Source organism: Primulina eburnea, chromosome 3, assembly GCF_022965805.1.
Source record: "Primulina eburnea isolate SZY01 chromosome 3, ASM2296580v1, whole genome shotgun sequence".
NCBI classification, from domain to species: domain Eukaryota; kingdom Viridiplantae; phylum Streptophyta; class Magnoliopsida; order Lamiales; family Gesneriaceae; genus Primulina; species Primulina eburnea.
In genome coordinates, this window is record NC_133103.1 from 960,514 (window position 1) to 982,903 (window position 22,390).

Genomic DNA, 22,390 nt, shown 5'->3' on the forward strand with positions numbered 1-22,390 from the left:
TCTTAACATATTCCATTCATCACGGGAGGTCGGAAGTATAACTTCCCTTATATGTTCAAATGTTTCTTTCAATCCTTTCCACAAAGCCATGGGATTTTTTCAGTCAGATATTCACATTTTAATCCCTCGTCGAGATGTCGACGCAAAAATATCTTGGCTCTTGCCTTTTCTTGTGATGTACATATGCCATTTTCTTTAATAGTCTCGCTTAGACCCAATGACTCAAGATGCATTTCTACATCGAGAGTCCATGGCATATAATTCTTTCCCGTGATGTCGAGCGCAACAAATTCGAGCTTTGTTAAATTTGACATGGTGGTACTAAAAAAATTACGATGCATTTTATTAGTTAATAAATATTGCAATACAAAGTAACGGATAAACAACAAGTACAAGTATTTGTAAAAATAAAGAAAACGCACGAGGAGGATATTCTCCGATAAATACAAGACTCGTGAGTATGATAACCAAAATACTTAAAAATATCCTTGAGAAAGTCATCTTCTTTTTTCTTCGAAAAATTTGATGATGAATAATTTTTAGAGAAGAAGAGAAAGTTGGAGTGATTGAATGTGTTTGTGAGATCATATTTATAGGGCAAAAACTAGCCGTTTTTTACCATTTACGACCGTTGGTGTACAAAAAAATAAAGATATGTATTTGTATAATTTTATGGCAATAATATGGTATATAATATTAGACATGTTTAAATAATTATGTATATCATATCATAATATTATAATGAGTGTCATAATTTATTTTGTTTAAAAACCTTATAGGCTTTTATACTTGTCGTATCCCTTACCGAGAGTGTGGGATGTCGTCTTAACATCCTCCCAGGATTTATAACAAGTTTATGAAAAATTTATTTTTATTATTTCTAATAATAACATTATATTGTATATTAAATAAATACACAATAAATAAATAACAGTAAAATAAATATAATTACTTTTGTTACCATTTTCTTCTGTTTGGAGCTTGGAAAAGTATGTAGGACTTTTAGATCTTCGTGCTGATAACGTGTTGTGAAAAAGTAAAAATTTATGGTAAAAAGTAAAAATCTCAAACTCTCAAAATTTACCAAACTACACACTTTATAATATTTTTCTCTCTACTCAATTGTGATTTTCTTCACAAATGAGAGATCTATTTATAGAAAATCTTTACAAATAATCCAAAAATAAAATACATCATTACCTACATCATCACACACTAATTTTCAATATTTACAACTCTTATTTTCAACATTCAAATATTCAACATTCAAATATTCAATACACACATTTTAAATATATTTTTCAACACATATCAATATTTCTATCATGTATTATTAAATAAAAAACCCTTAAAATAATTATTTTAAAAAATATTAAAATATTTAATTTCACAATCATCCTTCTTATCCTACTAAAAACATCTTCAAATTACTCTCTATGTTACATAAAAAAAATCTAAAAAAAACTTTCATTTTAAAATCGAACAACTATTTAAAATTAAAAATAATTTCGTGTTAATTATTTATTATTATTTGAAATTGAAAATAATAATAATACAAATAACTATTGTGTATCTTTTACTAATATATATTATGCATATTATAAATACTAGCCACGATATTACATATTTTTAATATAATTAATTTTTTAAAATCTATAAGTTATTAATTATTATTGACAAATCATTTAGTTTTTTTAGAAGGTAAAAACTTGTGTGAGACGGTCTCACGGGTCGTATTTGTGAGACGGATCTCTTATTTGGATCACCCATGAAAAAGTATTACTTTTTATGCTAAGAGTATTACTTTTTATTGTGAATATGGGTAGGGTTGACCCGTCTCACGGATTATGACCCGTGAGACGGTCTCACATGAGACTCACTCTTTTTAGAATTTACTTTGTTATATTGGAAAAAAAAAGATAATTTTGTCCATCAATTAAAATGACCAAGATAGTTTATGGATGTATTCAATGAATTTCGATTATAATTTTATTGTTAACATTTAAATAATTAATAAATTTTTAAATTCATATTTTATTTATTTACTAAAACTATAAAAATACTCTTGTATTGAAAACTGATAACATAATGTGGCCAACACTTTGCAAATAGAGGATATATCACATAATTTTATTTTTTTTGCTCATTTATTAATATATTTTTGAAACAAACAAAAGCTTTCATCTGAGATTAAATTTCTTGTGAAACAGTCTCACGAATCGTTATTATGAGGCATATCAATCCTATTGATATTCACAATAAAAAGTACTACTCTTAGCATAAAAAATAATACTCTTTCATAGAAGACTCAAATAAGAAATCTGTCTAACAAAATATGATCCGTGAGACTGTCTGACACAAATTTTTTCCTTCATCGATGATAGTTAAGAAGAATGATTCTTCCTTCTCTAACAATGAGTATTCTGATTTCTGATTTGAAAAAAGAAAATTTAAAAGATGTGGAAATGAAATGTCATCTATACTATTATATTAAGTGTGATGACTTTAGAATAACTACCTTTGAGGACACCAAAATATTTAATTCCATAATTACCCTTCTTACCATACTAAAAACCTTTTCAAGTCATTCCATATTTTAAATAAAAAAAATCATAATAAAACTTTCCTTTTAAATCGAACAATTTTTTTAAATCGAAAAATAATTTCGTGTTAATTATTTAATATTATTTGATCAAATTAAAAATAATAATAACACATATAATACATCTTTTACTAGTATTTAATTAAAAGGGATTGACCATGAATATGCAAAATCCATTATTCAAAGTAATCCGATCCGAGACTAAAATATATGTTTTTATATTAGGGAAAGGTATATTTTTTAAATTAAAATACCCAGAGTGGATTTTCCTAGTATTGTAACGCCAAAATCCTCGTATGATGATACGTAATCAAGCGAAATGGGATCCCACCCGAAAAGTCCAATAGATTATCCTAATAATCGTCAACAAGGAAAACTTCTCCTGACGTCAAATCAGAACCCCAGCCACTGAAAAGTAAATACTATTCCCAAGAAAGCGTTGGATGTACAAAAGTGCAATTGCTTGATTTTCTTGAAATCACAACAATTTACGCATTTGCAGAAATCGAAATTTTTTTTTGTGCTTCGTCTTTTCAGTAAGGATGGTTTCAGAGGAATCAAGAAAGCATCCTTTGGTGTTTGCTTACTATGTTACTGGCCATGGCTTTGGCCATGCCACCCGGGTTGTCGAGGTTTGTGTGCTTGTGATTTCTTGAAGAAGACATTTTTTTAGGGTACGGGTTGTGGGGTGTGGTGGGTACTAAGATGGAACTTATATTGACTTTGTTGATTCTTGCTTCTTCTTTTTTTTTTTTTTTTTCAATTGTTGATTCATGTTATTTTCTTGATTGAAGAATTCTGGTTCATGGTCATTGATCATCTGTTACTTTTTTTTTTCCTTTGATTATTCGTAGTTGTTCGGCTTTGTTCACAGAGAAACCTTTTTCTTGTTCACATTAATTTAGAATATGCTTTAAGGTCTAAATCGATCAATTTGTCAAAACACATAAATGTGCAGTTTCAGGTATTAATTTTTCCTTTAGCTTGACTTTTCATTATTAACCCATTACTTTATTAATGATCAAACATCCTTTTTTCATGTTCACGCGTTGCTCAATGTTGTACCTTTGGTAGTGTATCATAACCCATACATATTCAAAATTAAACAAATTATCTCGATTCCAACCAGTTTAATTTTTGAATTAGGAACTTGCTCGAATTTGTTCCTTTTGATTTCTAAGGAAGATACATTCACAAAGTTGTTCCAAGAGATTGATTGGCATTTGTTCGGAAATCAATATTTAATTACCAAATGGTGGCATTTGGCTTATGAGTTAATCATTTTCCCTTTTCATCCAGTTGAAGTACTACGTTAGGAACATGATGAAATTTTTTTGTTTTTGTTTCTTGATCCGTTTTATGCTATGTTCATTTTGAGCTCTTGAATCATTTTTAGGTTGCTCGACATCTCATTCATGCTGGGCATGATGTTCATGTGGTTACTGGTGCACCAGAATATGTTTTTACAACTGAGATAGAGTCTCCTCGACTTTTTATTCGCAAGGTCTCTTTGTTCGGGCACTGTTCCATGATAATCTTTTACTTCAGATATTCTCTTCCAATATTATCCTCTCAAGAGTTAATTCTCCATAATTGTAGGTGCTCTTAGACTGTGGAGCAGTTCAAGCAGATGCATTGACAGTTGATCGTCTTGCTTCTCTAGAGAAGGTATATTTAGTTATTCGTATGATAAAGAAATCAGTTTTATCCATCCATAATCGGTATTGACCCTAGTATCCTTTTTTGCTAACCAGTTACCTCATATTCATTGGTTTAGTATTCAGAGACAGCCGTTGCACCTCGTGATGCTATTTTGATGACAGAAGTGGAATGGCTGAAGTCCATCAAGGCAGATCTAGTGGTAAAAATTTATCCTGTGATGAATTAACCTCGGGAAAATTTATTCATTCACGAAGATTGTAGAAATTTTGTTTTATCTTGGGAATTCACGATGATTGTATAAATGTTGTTTTATCTTGGGAGTATTGGGGAGAGATGCAAGAAGGAAGTGCAAGAATGACAATTTCTTTTTAGGGAAAGAATTCATGTAATAAAAATTTAAATGAATATAACAAAAACCTGAAGTAGTGACATTTTGTCCATGGTTTCTGTTAAAAACTTGCAGATGCATATAGATGAATCTGAGTAATAATAGTTCCAAAGAATGAAGTGGAAAGAATCTTGAAAAGAAATGTAATGGTACAGCATTGAGTAGAAAATGTCTTAGTGTTCTTGTACATAGTGCAGTGCTTTCTTTTCATATTTATTCTTTTCGTATTTATGGTCTATAGAAACCTGACTCAACTAACAATTGATTTAACCATACTGTCTAATTGATTAACTGTTCTAACAATTAAGGAAATATGAATGCCATCAAGCAGTAAGCGATATCAGCTGATCTTTTCTTCATGCGAACAGTTTCACTTGAAAGCGTTTTGACTCCCATCCTGCTTTGCACCGAATCAACTACTATTTCTTTTTCAAAAACCGTGATACTTCTTATTTTCATTCAGATGTCTTCTGCAAGAGCTTATTTTTTTCTTTGCGTTGTTGTTTTACATGCTTGTACAAGTATAGGTATCAGATGTTGTTCCAGTTGCTTGTCGGGCTGCTGCTGATGCTGGAATTCGGTCTGTTTGTGTTACCAATTTTAGGTTACAATCTCACCACTCTCTCTCAATACACATTATATATGTGTATGTATGTGTATGTGTGTGTGTGTGTGTGTAAAGATCTCAACACACAATATATGTGTATATCTACACACACACACACACGCTGGAAACTCTCAAGTGGAACATGGTTCAGAATAAATTTGTGCCAGCAATTTTCATGATGTATAAAGATCTGCTTGTTCTCTATGTGACTAAGAATAATAAGAATGGTCATTGACCGTCTCTAGTAAACTTCCAAGACACGCTCTTTCCCTTGATTGAGAGCATTGATCGATTGGTCTTCTGACTTTAATTCATGGCATTATAATCACTAACTCTAGACGCCTTGAGCTTGCATCTGTGTAGAGTATATTGTTGATACCATTACTCATCTAATTCCTTTTATATCCTTCTTTGATTTTTTTTTTATTTCTAATATCCTTGCATTGTGCTCAAACATTTATATCTGTCTGCAGCTGGGATTTCATATATGCTGAATACGTGATGGCTGCTGGCTATCATCACAGATCCATAGTTTGGCAGGTGACGTACAGTCATAGTAAAGCTGTCTTTCAAGCCTTTAATATTTATTGATCTTTTATGTATATTTTTTGCCGTTGTTCAGTGTCAATGTAAGATCTTAAATGGAATACATGATAAGGTTGAAACATGCCACTCACTACCATTTTTAGATCCTGTTTTCTCCTTTTTGGTGGCTGTGATTTTAGGGCAGTGAGGGGCTGTCAGGGAAAGATTGCAATTAATACCTTCAAAAGCATTTTCATATGCTTTATTATTTTAATTTATTTGATATTAAGTGTTTCCACTCTATAATTTAGTCAATTATTCTCTCGACATTTTTGCTCTGGAAACACTTGAACCATTTACTGTGTATTGTTCATATTACAATTCTTGGTACTCTATTTTCATTTGATTCCAATTTAATCATGTGACTTTTCAGATTGCAGAGGATTATTCACATTGTGAATTCCTTATTCGCCTTCCAGGATACTGCCCGAGTATGAAAACATAAACAAATTATCAATTTAATTTTCTTCTTTGAATCTTCATTAACCTTAAAATAAGGGGATGAAGAGGTCTATTTTTTATATTATCTTTCACATGGATTTGCGTATTATAGTGCCTGCATTCCGTGATGCAATAGACGTTCCATTGGTCGTGAGGAGATTACACAAGTCACGTGAGGAGGTATGTGAAAGAAACAACCAACTTATAATTTGTAAAATAATGTGAACATATGCCACTTTCATGCCTCATTCATTTACTTTATCATTACATTCCAGGTGCGGAAAGAACTTGGAATCATGGAAGATGTGAAGGTTGTTATTCTTAACTTTGGCGGACAGGTAAACAGTCACTTTGTGAAGATTTTTTACCAGGACTGTGGATAGGCTATGGGCCGCAAATTGATTTTTCTCTCTGTAGATATTTATAACCTAAAAAACGTGATCATATTTTTCACAGAACCTATCATTACCCAATTTATGTGGTAAAATCTACTTGTCCTGCATTAACAGACGTCGTTAAATCTTGTTACTTGTAGTTGTATCAGGTTCAATTGTGATGCGTCCCTAATATGAATATACCCATGATGAACTTTGATTTATTGGATTTTCTATAGTGCTTTATCTGCTGCACATTATACTTACATTTGAATAATATTAGTTCACATTCATTTTTATTTTTTTCTTGCTTTGTGTGGATATCATTTTGAAAGTTTTCTGCCCTCATGTCTGCATTTACTTGCACTTGTTCCCATATTATAACGTAGCCGTGATTTGCAGCCAGCTGGTTGGACTTTAAAGGAGGAGTACCTGCCTCATGGATGGCTTTGTCTGGTATCTTTGTTGAACTATATTAGTGAATTGTTGGTGCTTGAATGATGTATCTGGGATTCAGCGGTGAAGAATAATATGCTAGTTTCTTTCTGGTTTAGGTTTGTGGTGCTTCTGATAGTCAGGTCTTTCCTCCAAATTTCATAAAGCTAGCAAAAGATACATACACGCCAGATGTGATTGCTGCATCTGACTGCATGCTTGGTGAGTTATGGAGCTTGTTTTGCAATGGATGGTACGTTTTCAATTTCAAGCAGTTTATAAGTTTACGTTTTCTTGACATCAGGAAAAATTGGATATGGGACTGTCAGCGAGTCTCTGGCATTCAAGATACCATTCATCTTTGTACGTAGGGACTACTTCAATGAGGAGCCATTCTTGAGAAATATGCTTGAGGTTTAATTTTTAATGCGGTTGTCCTTGCCTTTTTCTGAAATCAATTGTTTCTTCGCTGGATCAATGAACATATGATCACCGGTTATCAGTTCTATCAAGCTGGAGTTGAGATGATTAGAAGGGATTTACTTACTGGACACTGGAGACCATACCTGGAACGTGCGATTAGTTTGAAACCTTGCTATGAGGGAGGAGTCAACGGTGGTGAGGTACCTCATCTTCCTTTATTGTTTGAATCTTCCTTGGTGAAGTTCAAAAACTGGCATCTGTCGAGCCTATTTTGATAAACATCATCGGCAAACAAATGGCGTTATGGATCGTAGCATCATGATTTGTTCACCTTAGTAATGGAAAATTTTTCTCATTTGCAACAAGATTAGAAATTATCCAGTTTAATATCATTCCTCTTGTTTGTGCTTCCATTGCTCCTATATTTCGTTAAGATGGAGGATGTACTGCAAGCTGGTTAGTTAAAGATAGTATTGTCTCTAATAAGCTTTATTTTACTAAGTTTTTGCTGATACATGATACTTTTTCCTCAGACTCCGCAACTAAATTGGCTCATCACTGAAGGACGTTTTGATTATTTATTTTTTGGTGGAGTTCATGACAACAAAATTATTATTTTTTCTCAAATGGATGTTATCCTGATTTGAACTCGAATTATTTGTCTGACATCAGACTAATCCTCCAAGACAATCAGTTATATTTTAATATAATGGTACTACATTTTTGTTTGTGCATCTGTGTTTATTTATCTTCGTTGAAAACAGAAAAAATCCTTCATACATGACTTTGAAAAGCCCGGTCTTACTGGTTTATATTTGTTTCTAATTGTATGAAAATGTAATGCTCTGATTCGATTACTACTTTCAGGTTGCAGCTAATATTTTGCAAGATACAGCTTCAGGGAAAAATTATACATCCAACAAGGTGAGATTAACTTGGTATTTTCCTGGACATTTTCTCTCTACCATGCCAAGATGATATGCATGCATGTACCTTTTGAGAGTCCGTGTAATGATTTTGACCTGATTGTCTCTTCACTATTTTTATGTCCTAATTTCTTGAGCTCTAGCTTAGCGGGGCTAGGAGATTACAGGATGCTATTGTTCTTGGTTATCAACTCCAAAGAGTTCCTGGAAGAGATCTAAGCATTCCAGACTGGTATGCAAATGCTGAAACTGAACTTGGTCTTCGTACGGGTTCTCCAACTGCTGAAATTGATGAAGATAATCTTCTTATGCCTTCGTAAGTGACTTTTTTTCCATCAATAATCCTAATTTTTCATTGCCCATTCAAGTGTCGAATGTATTCTTACTTTAACATTTTGTCTCTTTTGCTAGATACCTCGAGGACTTTGAGATTCTTCATGGAGATTTTATGGGTCTCTCTGATACTGTGAGTTTCTTGAACAGCTTATCAGAATTTGATGTTGTCCATGATTCTGGAAAAGGTACCGAGAAACACCAGATCAGGGAGCGGAAAGCTGCTGCTGGTCTCTTTAATTGGGAGGTATCTTTTATTCAGTTCGGTTTGCTGGTACTGGCTTGAGTTTTATATTTAATACGGGAAATATATTTTTCAATGATGCCATGAGAAAATAAACCAAAATATAAAGCTGATGATATTTTAATAGCATTGACACCATGAAAAATTGAACTCCGTCCATTGCCATGAAGTTGGATGACTCCTGCTGCTCTTTTAATATATAAGATGTTTATTTGCAATATTAATTGTCGGGTGTAGGAAGACATTTTCGTGGCAAGAGCACCAGGAAGATTAGATGTTATGGGTGGAATTGCAGACTACTCTGGAAGCCTTGTATTGCAGGTAAGTGAATTTACTCCAACTTCTAAGTCCCAATCTCACCCCACCCCATCCCTTCCCCTGAACTGACCCAACCCCACCCCACCCACCCCACCAAAACAATAGAAAAATATGCGCAAGAAAAATATGAGCTGCGGTTTGTTTTTGTCAGGGAAATGTTTTCATTTTTCAAAAATGAAAGCAAATGATTTTCATCTTGTATCTAAAACCACACTTCATCCCATTTCACATTATCTCCTATTCGATCACTGCCAAGAAAAGGCCATATATATTATTAAAAGCACTGCATAACCAACATAGTCTTACATTTCATGAAATATACAGCAAAAAAGAAAAGAAAAAATCTCAGAGAAGACAAAACCAAAAATTCGTTACAATCTCCAAGTATCATTGTCAGAAAGTGCAGTTTTAGACAATATTTTTCTGGGAATTCAGGAAACGAGAACCAAATATACCCATGGTATTTCAGGCTCACCGAAGTTTGTGTTCCAGAAAATCAACTAATCAAGTATAAATAACACTACAAGAAGCATGAGTTGATGTACTGATCACCACAATGAGAGGGAAAGCTTGTAGTCTGTCTGAACTACTATTATATCAGAGTTTCTGCTGCCACATTGATTACATTTTGTCAATGATGTCATGATATATCTACAGATGCCAATCAGAGAAGCTTGCCATGTTGCTGTGCAAAAGATTCATCCAACTAAACAGAGACTATGGAAGCATGCTCAGGCCCGGCAGGATGCCAAAGGACAAGGACCAACTCCTGTTCTGCAAATCGTATGCGATTCTCCTTTAACTGAAGTTCTCATATAGTTTAAAAAATTTGTGATCTTAACTTCAGATGATACGGGATGAGGTTGAGGCCAGTATTTGCGGCTACCATGTCAAAGTTAATCCTTAGTGTCAGTTGAAAGTAATAAAGTTATATGATCAATCTATTAGGTTTGTAGAAGTGAATGCTGATTTCGTCATTTTCAAGCCAACAGAATTTGATTTTGAATTTGAATATTTTAAACTGATATTGTTTTTGTTGTTGTTGGTTTTGTTTGTTCAGGTATCTTATGGATCTGAATTAAGCAACCGTGGACCAACCTTTGATATGGATTTGTCGGATTTCATGGATGGGGAGCAACCAATGTCGTATGAGGCGGCCAGAAGTTACTTTTCTCGAGATCCATCCCAAAGGTTCAAATCTTACTCGTGGTATTTTTTTCTGCTTTTGAAAAGTCTCCTATGCGTTGCACTAACCATATTGCTATTTTAGATGGGCTGCATATATTGCCGGAACCATCCTCGTGTTGATGAAAGAATTTGGATTACATTTCAAGAATAGTATTAGAATGCTGGTATATGACAAATTATAAATTCAAAAGACATGATTTCCTTTACTTAGTTTGTGTTCTTCAGAAATTGTATCAAATTTGTGTAACTTTTCTTTGTCCACACTTTTTTTTAACATTTCTTTGCGTCTTTTGTAGCAAGTGATTTGTTAGAGTTTTAATTTAAGCTTATCCTGAATGTTGTAGGTATCTTCCGCTGTGCCGGAAGGTAAAGGGGTCTCTTCTTCTGCAGCTGTGGAGGTTGCTACTATGTCTGCAGTCGCTGCTGCTCATGGTTCTCGAACTACTCCGTTAATTTGCTATTAATTTTGTTCCATTTTTCAAAATTATGTCATGATGCACTTATCATTCCCTAGCTTCTTATTTGATCGACCATATGTCTAACCATGCCAGCATCTGCTTTTTTCAGGATTAAATATCAACCCAAGAGATCTTGCTTTGCTCTGCCAAAAGGTTTGAATTCTGAAAACGTGATCATAGGCATTATTCTAGTATTTTTGTATCTTTATGATGCTTAAATCTCTGTAAATATTCATATGTGTGAAGGTGGAGAATCACGTAGTTGGAGCTCCGTGTGGTGTGATGGATCAGATGACTTCTGCATGTGGTGAGGCTAACAAACTACTTGCTATGGTTTGCCAGGTATTTGAGGATTGACGGGGAAGACAACTTTTTCTTGTTAAAATTTAGAAGAAAATTTTATTACATGTAAATACTTGGTGCAGCCTGCAGAGGTATTGGGTCTGGTGGACATTCCAAGTCATGTACGATTTTGGGGAATCGATTCTGGAATCAGGCACAGGTATAGGTTTTATATCTTGTTCTAGCTTGGAGGTCTTTTTTATCAATTCAATGTACCTACAAACTCAATATTGATATAGTTTCTCATCAAATTTTCTTGAAACATCTTTTACGTGGTTGATTCCCTCTTTTCATCTGAAATAATGAATCTTTTTGCAGCGTTGGCGGTGCTGATTATGGATCTGTGAGGATAGGAGCCTTTATGGGCCGAAAAATCATAAAGTCGGTTGCGTCAGAACTGTTATCACAATCTTTGACTAATGGAACAACCTCTGATGATCTGGAAGAGGATGGAATCGAACTACTTGAAACCGAGGCAGCCCTGGAGTACTTGTGCAACTTATCGGCCCACAGGTGAAAAGGAAAAAAAACTACCCATTCGAAATCATGCTTGCTTGCTAGAGAGTTGACCTTTTGGAAATTTCTTCTGCATTATTTGGAATTGCACTGTGGTAGCTTATATGAAAGGGAAGAAAATATGGTGCTTGGACGACTAAATAAAAAAAAAAAGATTTAAATTCCATGCTAATTAATCGCTATAGCTTCTGTATCAATGCAAAAACTCGATCTATAAATTTAATCATTCACCTTGTGTCGGATTCTAACCAACACGATGTTTACCCAAATTCAGATACGAAGCTCTTTACGTTAAGCAACTTCCTGAAACCTTGCTTGGCGAGACTTTCTTGAAGAAATATAATGACCACGGCGATTCCGTCACTGTAATAGATCATAAGCGAAATTATGGACTCAGAGCAGCTACCAAACATCCCATATACGAAAATTTTCGAGTCAAGGTATGCCGAAAAAAGACAAGAAAATTGGTTTTCTATGTCATTTTGCTATATAAACTTTTAGATCTTACACATAGTGATTTTATATGACTACAGGCTTTCAAGGCTTTACTTACATCTGCAACTTCAGACGATCAATTGACTGCTCTGGGAGAGTTGATGTACCAGGTATAGTTAATATATTAATGTTGTAACTAGACACTATGTGGCAAGATAAATTCTATTAAAATTACGTTCAGTGTTTTTTCTCCTTACGAGCTCGTTTCTTGACAGTGTCACTACAGTTACGGTGCTTGCGGACTCGGTTCAGATGGGACAGACAGGCTCGTACAACTGGTTCAAGAAATGCAACACAGTAAAAATTCGAGGGCAGTAGATGGAACCTTGTATGGTGCAAAGATAACAGGGGGTGGATCTGGTGGGACCATTTGTGTTGTCGGCAAAAATTCTTTAAGAAGCAGTGAACAAATTCTTCAGGTGAGAAACTCTCTTTAATAATAAAAAATTGTTATATAAATCTTTATAATTTTCAATAATGTAATCCTGCATTTGCAGATCCAGCAGAGATATAAAAGTGCTACAGGTTATTTGCCTATTGTCTTTGAGGCTTCGTCTCCAGGTGCCGGCAAGTTTGGTCACCTGAGAATTCGTCGTCGTCGGATTTGATTATGCACATATATTGATCTTCATATTTAATGGAGTTAATGGCCTTATTTCTGTACGTAATTTGATAAATAAATAAATAAACCAACTTTTGATTGGTGCAAGGTACGACCAATCATTTGTTCACAACTTGATTAAACTCGAATATTATGGCTTATTACTCCTACTTCCAAGCTTATCTTTTCACATCAAATCCGATTATATTCGAACAGGTTTGTTTATTTGGGTGGATTCTGTTAATGTTATATTATAAGGAAATGAAAAGACGTGATAATTAGAATGACTTGTATTAATTTGTAAATACCAAATTTTTTGCTAATGCTCCACCACCCTAATGGTGTATAATTCTGGGTAGTGAGATGGATTTAACCACCAAAAGAAACATATGGTTAGTAGATTTCCAAAGAACCTCAAAAGGCGAAGCAACTAAATCACAACAAAATTTCAAATAAAATTTAACAAATATTTATTTTACATCAGACCAATAGCCTACAATTTACATCTCTGCGTTTCAAAACCCCGACCTTAAAAACCCCAAATCCAACCACGTCTCTATTAAAGCAAATCCTCATCTCCGCTACTAAAGGATTCAAGGAAATCACTATCATCATCCTCATCACCTTCGGTAACAATCTCCAGAACCCCATCCCCATCAAAATCGACACCATCCATCATGAAATCCCCATCATCATCTTCATCGTCATCTTCAAATTCGCTCAGACCATCGTCATCATTACTCATGTCACCAACATCACTCTCACCATCTCCAACAAGATCTTGTTCCAAGATCGAATCATCGTCACCTTCATCATCTTCGTCTTCTTCACTCTCTGCATCATCGGGGTCAGAATCATCATCGGTTGGTTTGCGTCGACCGATTTCATATACCCTAGCAGAAGAATACATCTCATCTTGGTCATCCATCGTGATTAAACCCAAGAAAGAATCAGTTGGTTCAGTTGCAAAGTCAAGTACACAACGGTCTACAGGAACCGTGGCAATGTCAGAGTAATTGACTGCATCAATAGTGCGGAAAGCAGAGAAGAGAGGATGCTTCACTCGACGAGTATTATAAACTGAATTGACGTCTTCAAGATTTCTCCTCAGGATTGCGTATATAACATCACCACTGGCATTGAACGTTATAGCTGTCTGATCCAAGGATGGGACGCTTCGAAGGAGTCTCAGATTTCGAAGATCCCAGACCTCAGAGTTTATAATGACCTGTCAAAACATTAGTTAAGAACAGAAACAAAATTTCTCACAGCTGTGTTAAAACTCCTATTGGACAACTCGACATCAAACATACCTCGTTCCCAGCAGGATGAAAACCCCCTCCACCATGGTCCGTGAATTGATCAAAGCGATGAATTGGGCCCGAACCCCTTCGATCCCATAATACTCCATTCCAAAGCAGCATGGAGTCTGATGGGCTAAAATGAACAAGAGAATACGCATGGCCACGACCAGAATGGGTGTTAGATGTATCTGAAAGCGTCATATCTAACTGGCAGGTGTGAACATCATACAGAAGAATTTCTCGGGGGCTTGGATCTGATTTTAATGCAGCAAATACAGAACCCGAATTACTGAATCTTGCAGCTTTGATTCCCTCAAAGGAATGCTTTGGACCACCTGAGATTGAAGAAGCATCCCACAAGCGAACATCATTAGAACTTGAAGAAATAACGAGTTGATTCTCACTCACAAAATGTGACTGAACGAGTGTCAGAGGAAACTGATGACTGGTGCAACTCTCCAACACACTGTTGTTGTTGGAGTCGAACACTTTTAGTTCCCCAGAATGGCCACCAGTAGCAATCCGAGAAGAATCTCCCAAAAACGAAATACAAGTTAGCAGGGAACTGGTATCATCTCTGCATGTCCGCCACGGTCTGAATCTACCATAAACAAACTGTCGGTCCTTACGACTTCCATGAATTCCCCCATACATACTTCTAAATTCACGTGTGCTCAACCGTGCTGTCACATTTGATGGAGCATCAAGGCTTCGTCTTGGTTCGGGACAGACATGAGGGTGCAAGAGTGAAAGAGGCGGTAAAGTTGTGATAGGAGCTGGGCATTGACGATGTTGGTGCTTCAAATACTGTACAACTAGAGAATCCAATGTAACCCGTTCTGAGCCACAAGGTTGTGGATCATTGAGAAGGACATGTTGAGAAAAAGAAGTCTGGCCTATCTGAGCCCCAGTAAACTGGCTTTCATCAATATCAGCTGATAGAACATTAGGTGGCAATCGACTATGGTGATCTTTTGGAGCTAGACTTGGTGTGCAAAACAGGTTAGCATCTGGCTGAAGACCACTTCTACGAGCACTATTAGGTGTGGTAAAACTAGGAGAACTGAGTATGTGATCACCAGTATTAAGTCTTTTCCCAGATGAAATCAAACTGTTATCTCTTGAATCTGTTAATTTTCTTTTCATTGGCAACACAATTGGAATTCGAATCTGTACATCTGCATCACCACCTGATTTCATAGCAGATACTGATGGAGTTCCTTGATTATCTCCAGCAACATAAGATCTTTTGGAGCTCATATTATTTTTTATGTTCGATAACACCAGGCTGTCCTCCAATTTGGATTGAATTTTTGAGTAACCAAGAGCAGCTGAGCATGCCCATGGTTTCTTCTTTGAAGAGAAAACAGATGAGTCACATCTCGATCTAGAATCCTCAAGGTGAGTATAAACTTTTGGCTTATCCGAGAGAAATCCACAAGCAGCACGTCCAGATGGCCATTGAATTTGTAATGAGGGGACTTCTTGTCCAAAACCTTGGTATGATAGAGATGAGGGAGCAGCTAAAGAGGGCAGAGGTGTCAACAGCGCCTCTTTGAGAAGCAGTGCAGCAGTTTCTGGTAACCCAGTTGCTTGAAGGTGCTCATGGACAAGAAGTAAAAGTTCCCTAAAAGAGTGAAAGCATGTGAGCGTACAAAAGGGTGAGAAATAAGAAAGGAGGGGCATGGAGAAGTAGCTCAAAAATTGTCTTGCACTTATAATAGAACACTGAACCAGAATCGCTGATACCTGGGATCATAAGAAATGGGAGTTGCAGCAGCTATGGCAGCTCGTTCAATACGCCTCAGTGTTGGGGTAGCAGCATCACTAGCCGATAAAGTAGTTGCACGACCAGAATTAGTTACAACCTACAAAGACGAAAAATAATCATAAACACATATGTCTAGTAACAAAAGCACACTTAACACCAAATAAAAAAGCTCGGGCCTTCAATAAACTTCCATGTGGATATATAATAGCATACCCCGATGAGCTCAATAGTCACTTGGGCAAGCTCTGACTGCCATCGATTCTGTTCTCCACCAGGGGTCTGGCTTCCAGAATCACGGATAAGCTCTGACAGCTTTTTCCCCACCTAAAATAAAAAGACAGAATCAACATCACGAATTACTAAATTTTAAAGCCCTCTGTTATTCAAAGCAATTGCACAACTATTGGACTTCGTAGTTTAGTAGTGATTTCAAATAAATTGTATTTGCAGTTGACACTAACCTGAAGCTTTGTCAATATGTGTGCAATTGTATCATCTCTAGCTAAACCAAGAAGAACTCGGCATGTGAGAGCACGAAGACAGTCAAGAGCAGCAGGAGATGTAACCATCCGGGGTTGAAGGAGCTGAAGAAGAACTTTTATGCCATTGTTTGCACGAACAGCATCTCTAGCTTGACGATATCCTTGTTCCAGCTGTGCAGCAAGCCCAGCACAACCTGCTCCAGCACCTAGAGATATTCTACGATCTCCAACTAACCCTGATGCCACCGTAGATGCAGATGCTTGTAACAATGTATTACCAACAGATGATGCAGATGCTTGTGACAATGTATTACCAACAGATGATGCAGAAGCTACAGATAAGACACCTCTATCCACTGAAGAAGGTTCTCCATTCCGGTCCCTTGGTTCATTCTGGCTAGGAACGTTGGCAGCTCGATCCACATTTCGGTCCCTGGATTCCATGGCAGAACCATTTCCACTTTGGAAGGAAGTAAACTGCTGACTTTGCACGTTGGCACTTGATTTATTGCTGATTGATGGAGGAGGGCAGACAAGGTTTATCAACAGATTCAAAGCTGGTTCAACAATCTGACATTTTGAAGATGATGTAATTATTATTAATAAATAAAAATGATCTAAATAAACCCAATAATTTTTGCAGGCTTTACCTCAGGTTCAACATAACCAGCACCATTTGCCGCATCCAAAATGACAGCTATACCAACGCGATCAGTACTTAATGTCGCATTTACAATGAGTTTGCGGCTATAAGGGACCAAAGTTACAATGTGCAATACACCAAGTGCGTATTGAAGCAAATCGTGCAAATAGCGTTCAACAGGAGGGGCCTATAAAGCAAAGAAAAATGTCAAAAAAAAAGAAGAAAACCATGATAAATATTTAAAAAATGTTATAACAATACTAAGTTGCACCTGGCACAATTCTAACATGGTTATATGACCATTTGAATTTAAGAATTTGTCAACCACAGGCCAACGAGTCCTCACAAAAGCAGGACCAAGTTTTCGATCCTTCTGTATTTGACGAAATACAGCATCCATTGCCTCATTACTTATATCGAGTGGCTTGTCGGCAGCCCTAATAGCTGAAATGTTCCTCGTTGGTGGTGCACCACGAATGCTTTTAGTGGGACGAACCGAATCCACAAGCAAGAGCAAATGTGCTCTAAAATATTGTCGCAGTGCAAGACAAGTATGATATGCTATTTGCTTTTCGGGTGAGGTCAGTACCACTGAAGGAGATTGGTCATTTCGAAGGGACACCGGGTTATTTAATTGCCCAGGAGGAACGCCAGATCTCACTGATGCAGCATCATGCAAAAGATGAAGAAGTTTCTGTAGACCTTCTTGTGCATCAAATGCATCGATGACAGCTCTGAAGACAAAAGCAGCAGCAAAAAATAAAGCGCCATTTTTCCTGGACTGATCCTGTTGACATTGAAGAAGTTGAAGAGCCAACTCAACAACCTGGTGAACAACATTAGAAGGAAGGGCGCATACGCGTTCCATTATCCCCTGCAAAATAATCTCATTAAGGCTAAAGCAGCTAAAATAATTTTGAATATAAAAATATAGATATAGGGTTGAGAGAAGAAATAGAAAGCTGCACGAACAAGGGCAATGTAATCATGTCAGACTTCAGGGAGAAACACACTTGAAAATGATTAATCCGAGGGTAAAAACTACCTGAATAGAACCAATTGTGTATAAGCAGGAAGACAGACCAAAAAAAGTTGAGGCACTTCTCGAAACAGCAAGCAGTCTCTGAATGCCACCACGATCAACAAACAATTGACCAAACTTTCTATGAGCCGCCAACGCACAAATTAACTTCAAAATGTCGTGCAAAAGAAGCATGGTTCTTGAAGCCTCTATATGCTTAGAACTTCGCTGCAGCAAAGCAACAGTGACATCAACACCCTTCTCACGAAGCACAGGCCCAAGGACTTCCATGTACTCCCCCAGAATCACAAGACACTGGATACAGAATTTCTCCCTTAGCTTCCCAAGGGAGTCACTGTCCGGGATGACAAATTCACCAATATCTTCATTAACTTCTATCTCTGTAGGTCTTGGATGTCCTGAATCATCATCAACATGAGTTGTGGTCCTACAAAAACACGTCACATAATCTAGATTAAGTTAACAAATGACAATGGACAAAATATGCTATTATAACGAATGTAATTAGTAGAAATCAGTACCAAGTTACATAATGAAGGACATCAACCACTAACCTCGAAAGAGAAACAGCTTTTGCTGCATCTACAACAGTGGATAAAGCTCTTGCAGCAGCAGCAACTGAAGCTTCCTCATCATTGGTCTTTCTGTATTCCTGAAATCAGAAAATAATACACAATGTATAAAAACTACATATCTGCGTGCATTCAGCTAGAAACAAAAATATATTCACCTCAAAAGCAGCAGTCTTAACCAATTCTGCAGCATCATCACCAGCAGCCTTTATGGCTACTGAAGGAGCATTGGCAGCTCTAGCTTCAGCCTCAGCAGCTCTAACAGCTCGTTTAACCAAATCAATAATATCTTTAGATCCAACTCTGCATTCTTGGAAGCAGTCATCATTGTCTGCCCTTTCAAGCATAGAATCATCAGCATCGGATCTTTCTTGGCCTCTCTTAGCTTCTGACATTCTTTTCAAATCTTGAATTTTAGTCACACTTCTGTCCTTTGAGCTTCGTGGTTGTCCTGATCTATTGCTGCAACAAGGAGATGTCAAAGCTTGTTCATTTTCTAACACTCCTTCGCTAGACCGACCTTTTCCCCTAGATCTGGGAAACCCACGACCTGATTTTCCAAGAGTCTTTGATTTTAATTCACAGAAATCTCTAATGCTGCATTTTTCGTCACCTTCTGCTTCTACCTCACAAGCCTCAACCTCAAGAGCTATACTATCAAGAGGTTCCTCATTAACAGAAAAATCATCTCCACATGCCTGCCTACTGCCATACCTATCACGATCCCTCTCTGTTTCATCCAAAGACAAACAATCCCTATCACGATCCTTTTCACTGGTATGTTTTCTTGAAACATCTAAATCCAAGTGTGAAGTCTCTGAAACATACCGCAACCTACTCCGATTTTCCTCTCTAGTTTTCGGGCACACCATAGTTGACGCACTTTTGTTCTCAATTAATGGACTGGAATCTTTTTGACTTGTGCTTATCTCGCCCAAAACCCGAATACGTAGGTATCGCATTAGCTTAGCTGGCAGTCCAGATGTTAACACATCTTCCACCACTTGACCGCCACTAAAATAACAAATGCCCAAACGAAGAGTTACAAAGAGAATGAGGACAACATAAACAAAACGAAGAAGTCTATGAGAACATACCAGGCCAAGGATACAGCAAGTAACCCAGCAGAGTATGTGCGCAACATTTCAGAATCTGGGGTCTTCCTTTTGCCAGTTTCAAGCTTCCAATTACGATCATCAGCAGACGGCCGAGGTATCTCATTTATCACCCAGTCTCTTATATTCTTTAGAACATCATCTTCAAATACATGTGGATACTGTATTCAAATTTACTTATTCTTCAAACCAAGGAATACAAACTAACCAAAAGAATGAAAATAACTAAAGTAGGGCATGCATCAAGGTAGTAATAGTACATTAATGAAATATTAACACTTGTCGGCTATTATCATACCATCCAAGTTAGTGAACAGCTGAAAAGGAGCCTTGTGGTTGCTGCTTGTACTGATACCGAATATCTACTTTCAGTTAGAAATTTTGAAGATATCAGTTCAAAAAACTCGTCATTCTCCTGCAGAAATAGAAACAAGAAATCAACATTCTAAGCATTTAGACCGATCCCATCAGCCCTCCCACATATCAAAAGGAAACAATAGTCAGAGCAAATGAAGTTGGAAAATGCAAAAGAAAAAGTCAGCAAATACCCGAATAAGGTTACCCAGCCGTCCGACATTATGGGCAGACCTGCCATTACTTGTTGACGAGTAATCTGGAACCTCCATGTATCTAAAGCATTGCCAAAGAAACAATATTTGGTAAGAAAAATTTACTATATTTGAACTGTTGTAAAATTGGATAAAGCTTTCAAAAAAAGAGTGAGTGGTTTCAAAGTTACAATTCATGTAATTTCATGCTTATTTGTTTATTTTAATTGTTTCAAAGTCACAATTCATGTAATTTCATGCTTATTAGAACTACACTATCATGTTAACCTAAAAACACATTTTTCTGAACAAAAATAATAACCAGGTGATCTGCCAAGCCTATCACATGAATCTCCATGTACTAGGTAACTCTAGTTAGCCACACCATCTTAATTGTTGGCGGCTAGACTAAAAGTAAAAAAAAAAGTTCGCTTGTCCGAGGTCTCTTTTACCACTAACGGATACTTCCACACCTTAACCAACAATTTCACATTTTACAGAAAACACAGAAACACTATAAAATCAACATCATGAATTAAAAATAAAAAGAGCACGTACTCCAAATCAGGCATCTTATAAAACAGCATAGAATAAATTGAGAGGACTGAACAGAAAGCATACGACACATACAGCAGAAACTAAACTGGCTCTACCCACAAAAAAAATACATTCTATATCCTCACATTGCGGATAAAGTAATATTTCAGAAGAACAAGATATAAATGAAGAAATAAGATAACTGACACGCCATATTCTCACCTTACAACGAAATAGTGTGCCTGAACTAAGATGCATTACTCAAGCATTTCCTTCAGATATAAGTTTATTAAATTTATTCAAAATGGATAGAATAAATGAATACCGTAATAGTTAATTCATAATATGTGCAGAAATAACCATTATTAAAGATACGGTAGATTGCATAAAATGAATAAAACTCTTTCCGTCATTAAAAACTAAAGTTCTTGGGGTTCCATGTGTCAATTCAAACAAAAACAGAATATTGATTTGAAACATTCACAAAGATACCCAATCTAAATTAAATAAAAGCTACTGATGATTTGTTTGGAACGAAGAAAGAAAGAAAAAGAAGAAGAAAAGACAACTGCACTTGTAAAAGTAAAACAACATTGAGGTAGGACAGCCTTGAAACCTGAAAATAAAATGAATAAATTTCTCTCCCCCGCTCTGTTTCTTTCATAGAAGAAAAAAGAAAGAAAAGAAAAGTGATTCCCAGCACCTATTACAGTAATAGGTAGCATCTCTTATGAGTCTCTTTTACACTAGTTATAAAGCCCGAGACCTACAGTTAAATCAATTGATTGGTAAACGCAAAAGTTTCACCTAAGAATGCAATGGTGTGTCCATCCTAACTTTTCATAGAAAAAAAAGAAGGATATTTTCCTAATAGAAACACCACCGTCCAGAAGATGTTTCCACCGGGCACACAAATAATACCTGGATTCTTCGGTCTCGAGAAGAGTAGCAAGGGCATGGAGCGCGTTGGGATTAGGGTTTTCAGGGTTCGCAACGATCCTGTCCATTAAGGCCTGCGCTTTCGACATCAAAACTTCATTCTCACCCTCCTCTTGCTGCTCCTGTCGCTCTTCCGCATCGTTTGCCTCTCCGGTAGCGGATTCAGTTTGCGGCGGAGGTTGGGAATTCCTAGCGGCCTCCATCACAATTAATTACTTGATAAAAACACCACAATACCACTGATAGTAATGGAGTCTAGGTAAAAGATTGATCTCAAATTAGTATTCTCGAGTAATTCGGATTTCAATTCCAGAAGTTTCCGGCGAGAGAGAACGAGACCTGTGTTTTGCCCTATTTATAGTGTCTTGAGGAAATGGGGGAGGTGAGACTTGGAGAGGGGGGGGTGGGGGGGGTGGAGGGACGAGTTTAATGTACAACACTTGTAGCGCGATGTATTTATTAAGTGAAAATTGCATACGTAAAAATTCCAAGTTGAATA

At 36.4% G+C, this 22,390-nt stretch overlaps 2 protein-coding genes across 3 annotated transcripts; one reads left to right on the forward strand and one right to left on the reverse strand.

Moving 5' to 3' along the window:
- The first annotated feature begins 2,903 nt into the window (after window positions 1-2,903).
- On the forward strand, window positions 2,904-13,108 carry LOC140825091 (L-arabinokinase-like). Of its 2 annotated transcripts, XM_073186623.1 has the most exons (29): window positions 2,904-3,234; window positions 3,999-4,106; window positions 4,202-4,270; window positions 4,380-4,463; window positions 5,180-5,256; window positions 5,733-5,799; window positions 6,218-6,275; window positions 6,398-6,465; window positions 6,561-6,623; window positions 7,062-7,115; window positions 7,214-7,316; window positions 7,399-7,508; window positions 7,598-7,717; window positions 8,385-8,441; window positions 8,587-8,759; window positions 8,855-9,023; window positions 9,258-9,341; window positions 9,996-10,121; window positions 10,399-10,529; window positions 10,609-10,690; window positions 10,871-10,958; window positions 11,094-11,137; window positions 11,231-11,326; window positions 11,410-11,486; window positions 11,645-11,839; window positions 12,117-12,282; window positions 12,376-12,447; window positions 12,553-12,756; window positions 12,835-13,108. In XM_073186623.1, the coding sequence occupies exons 1-29, from the start codon at window positions 3,145-3,147 to the stop codon at window positions 12,943-12,945; spliced, it is 2,946 nt and encodes a 981-aa protein (XP_073042724.1). In that variant the 5' UTR covers window positions 2,904-3,144; the 3' UTR covers window positions 12,946-13,108. The 2 variants fall into 2 exon arrangements, with proteins under 2 accessions (XP_073042724.1, XP_073042726.1); XM_073186625.1 differs by lacking the exon at window positions 2,904-3,234 and having other exon boundaries at window positions 4,032-4,106; window positions 4,357-4,463.
- A 261-nt stretch (window positions 13,109-13,369) lies between these two features.
- LOC140825090 (DDB1- and CUL4-associated factor homolog 1-like) lies at window positions 13,370-22,285 on the reverse strand. The gene is made up of 14 exons (XM_073186622.1): window positions 21,874-22,285; window positions 20,416-20,497; window positions 20,166-20,282; window positions 19,850-20,028; window positions 18,911-19,766; window positions 18,735-18,832; window positions 18,184-18,607; window positions 17,410-18,012; window positions 17,146-17,325; window positions 16,475-17,065; window positions 16,227-16,337; window positions 15,992-16,110; window positions 14,252-15,869; window positions 13,370-14,166 (listed from the first exon to the last, which is right to left on the reverse strand). Exons 1-14 carry the CDS (start codon window positions 22,092-22,094, stop codon window positions 13,498-13,500), a joined length of 5,868 nt encoding a protein of 1,955 aa, XP_073042723.1. The 5' UTR covers window positions 22,095-22,285; the 3' UTR covers window positions 13,370-13,497.
- Between the last annotated feature and the right edge of the window lie 105 nt (window positions 22,286-22,390).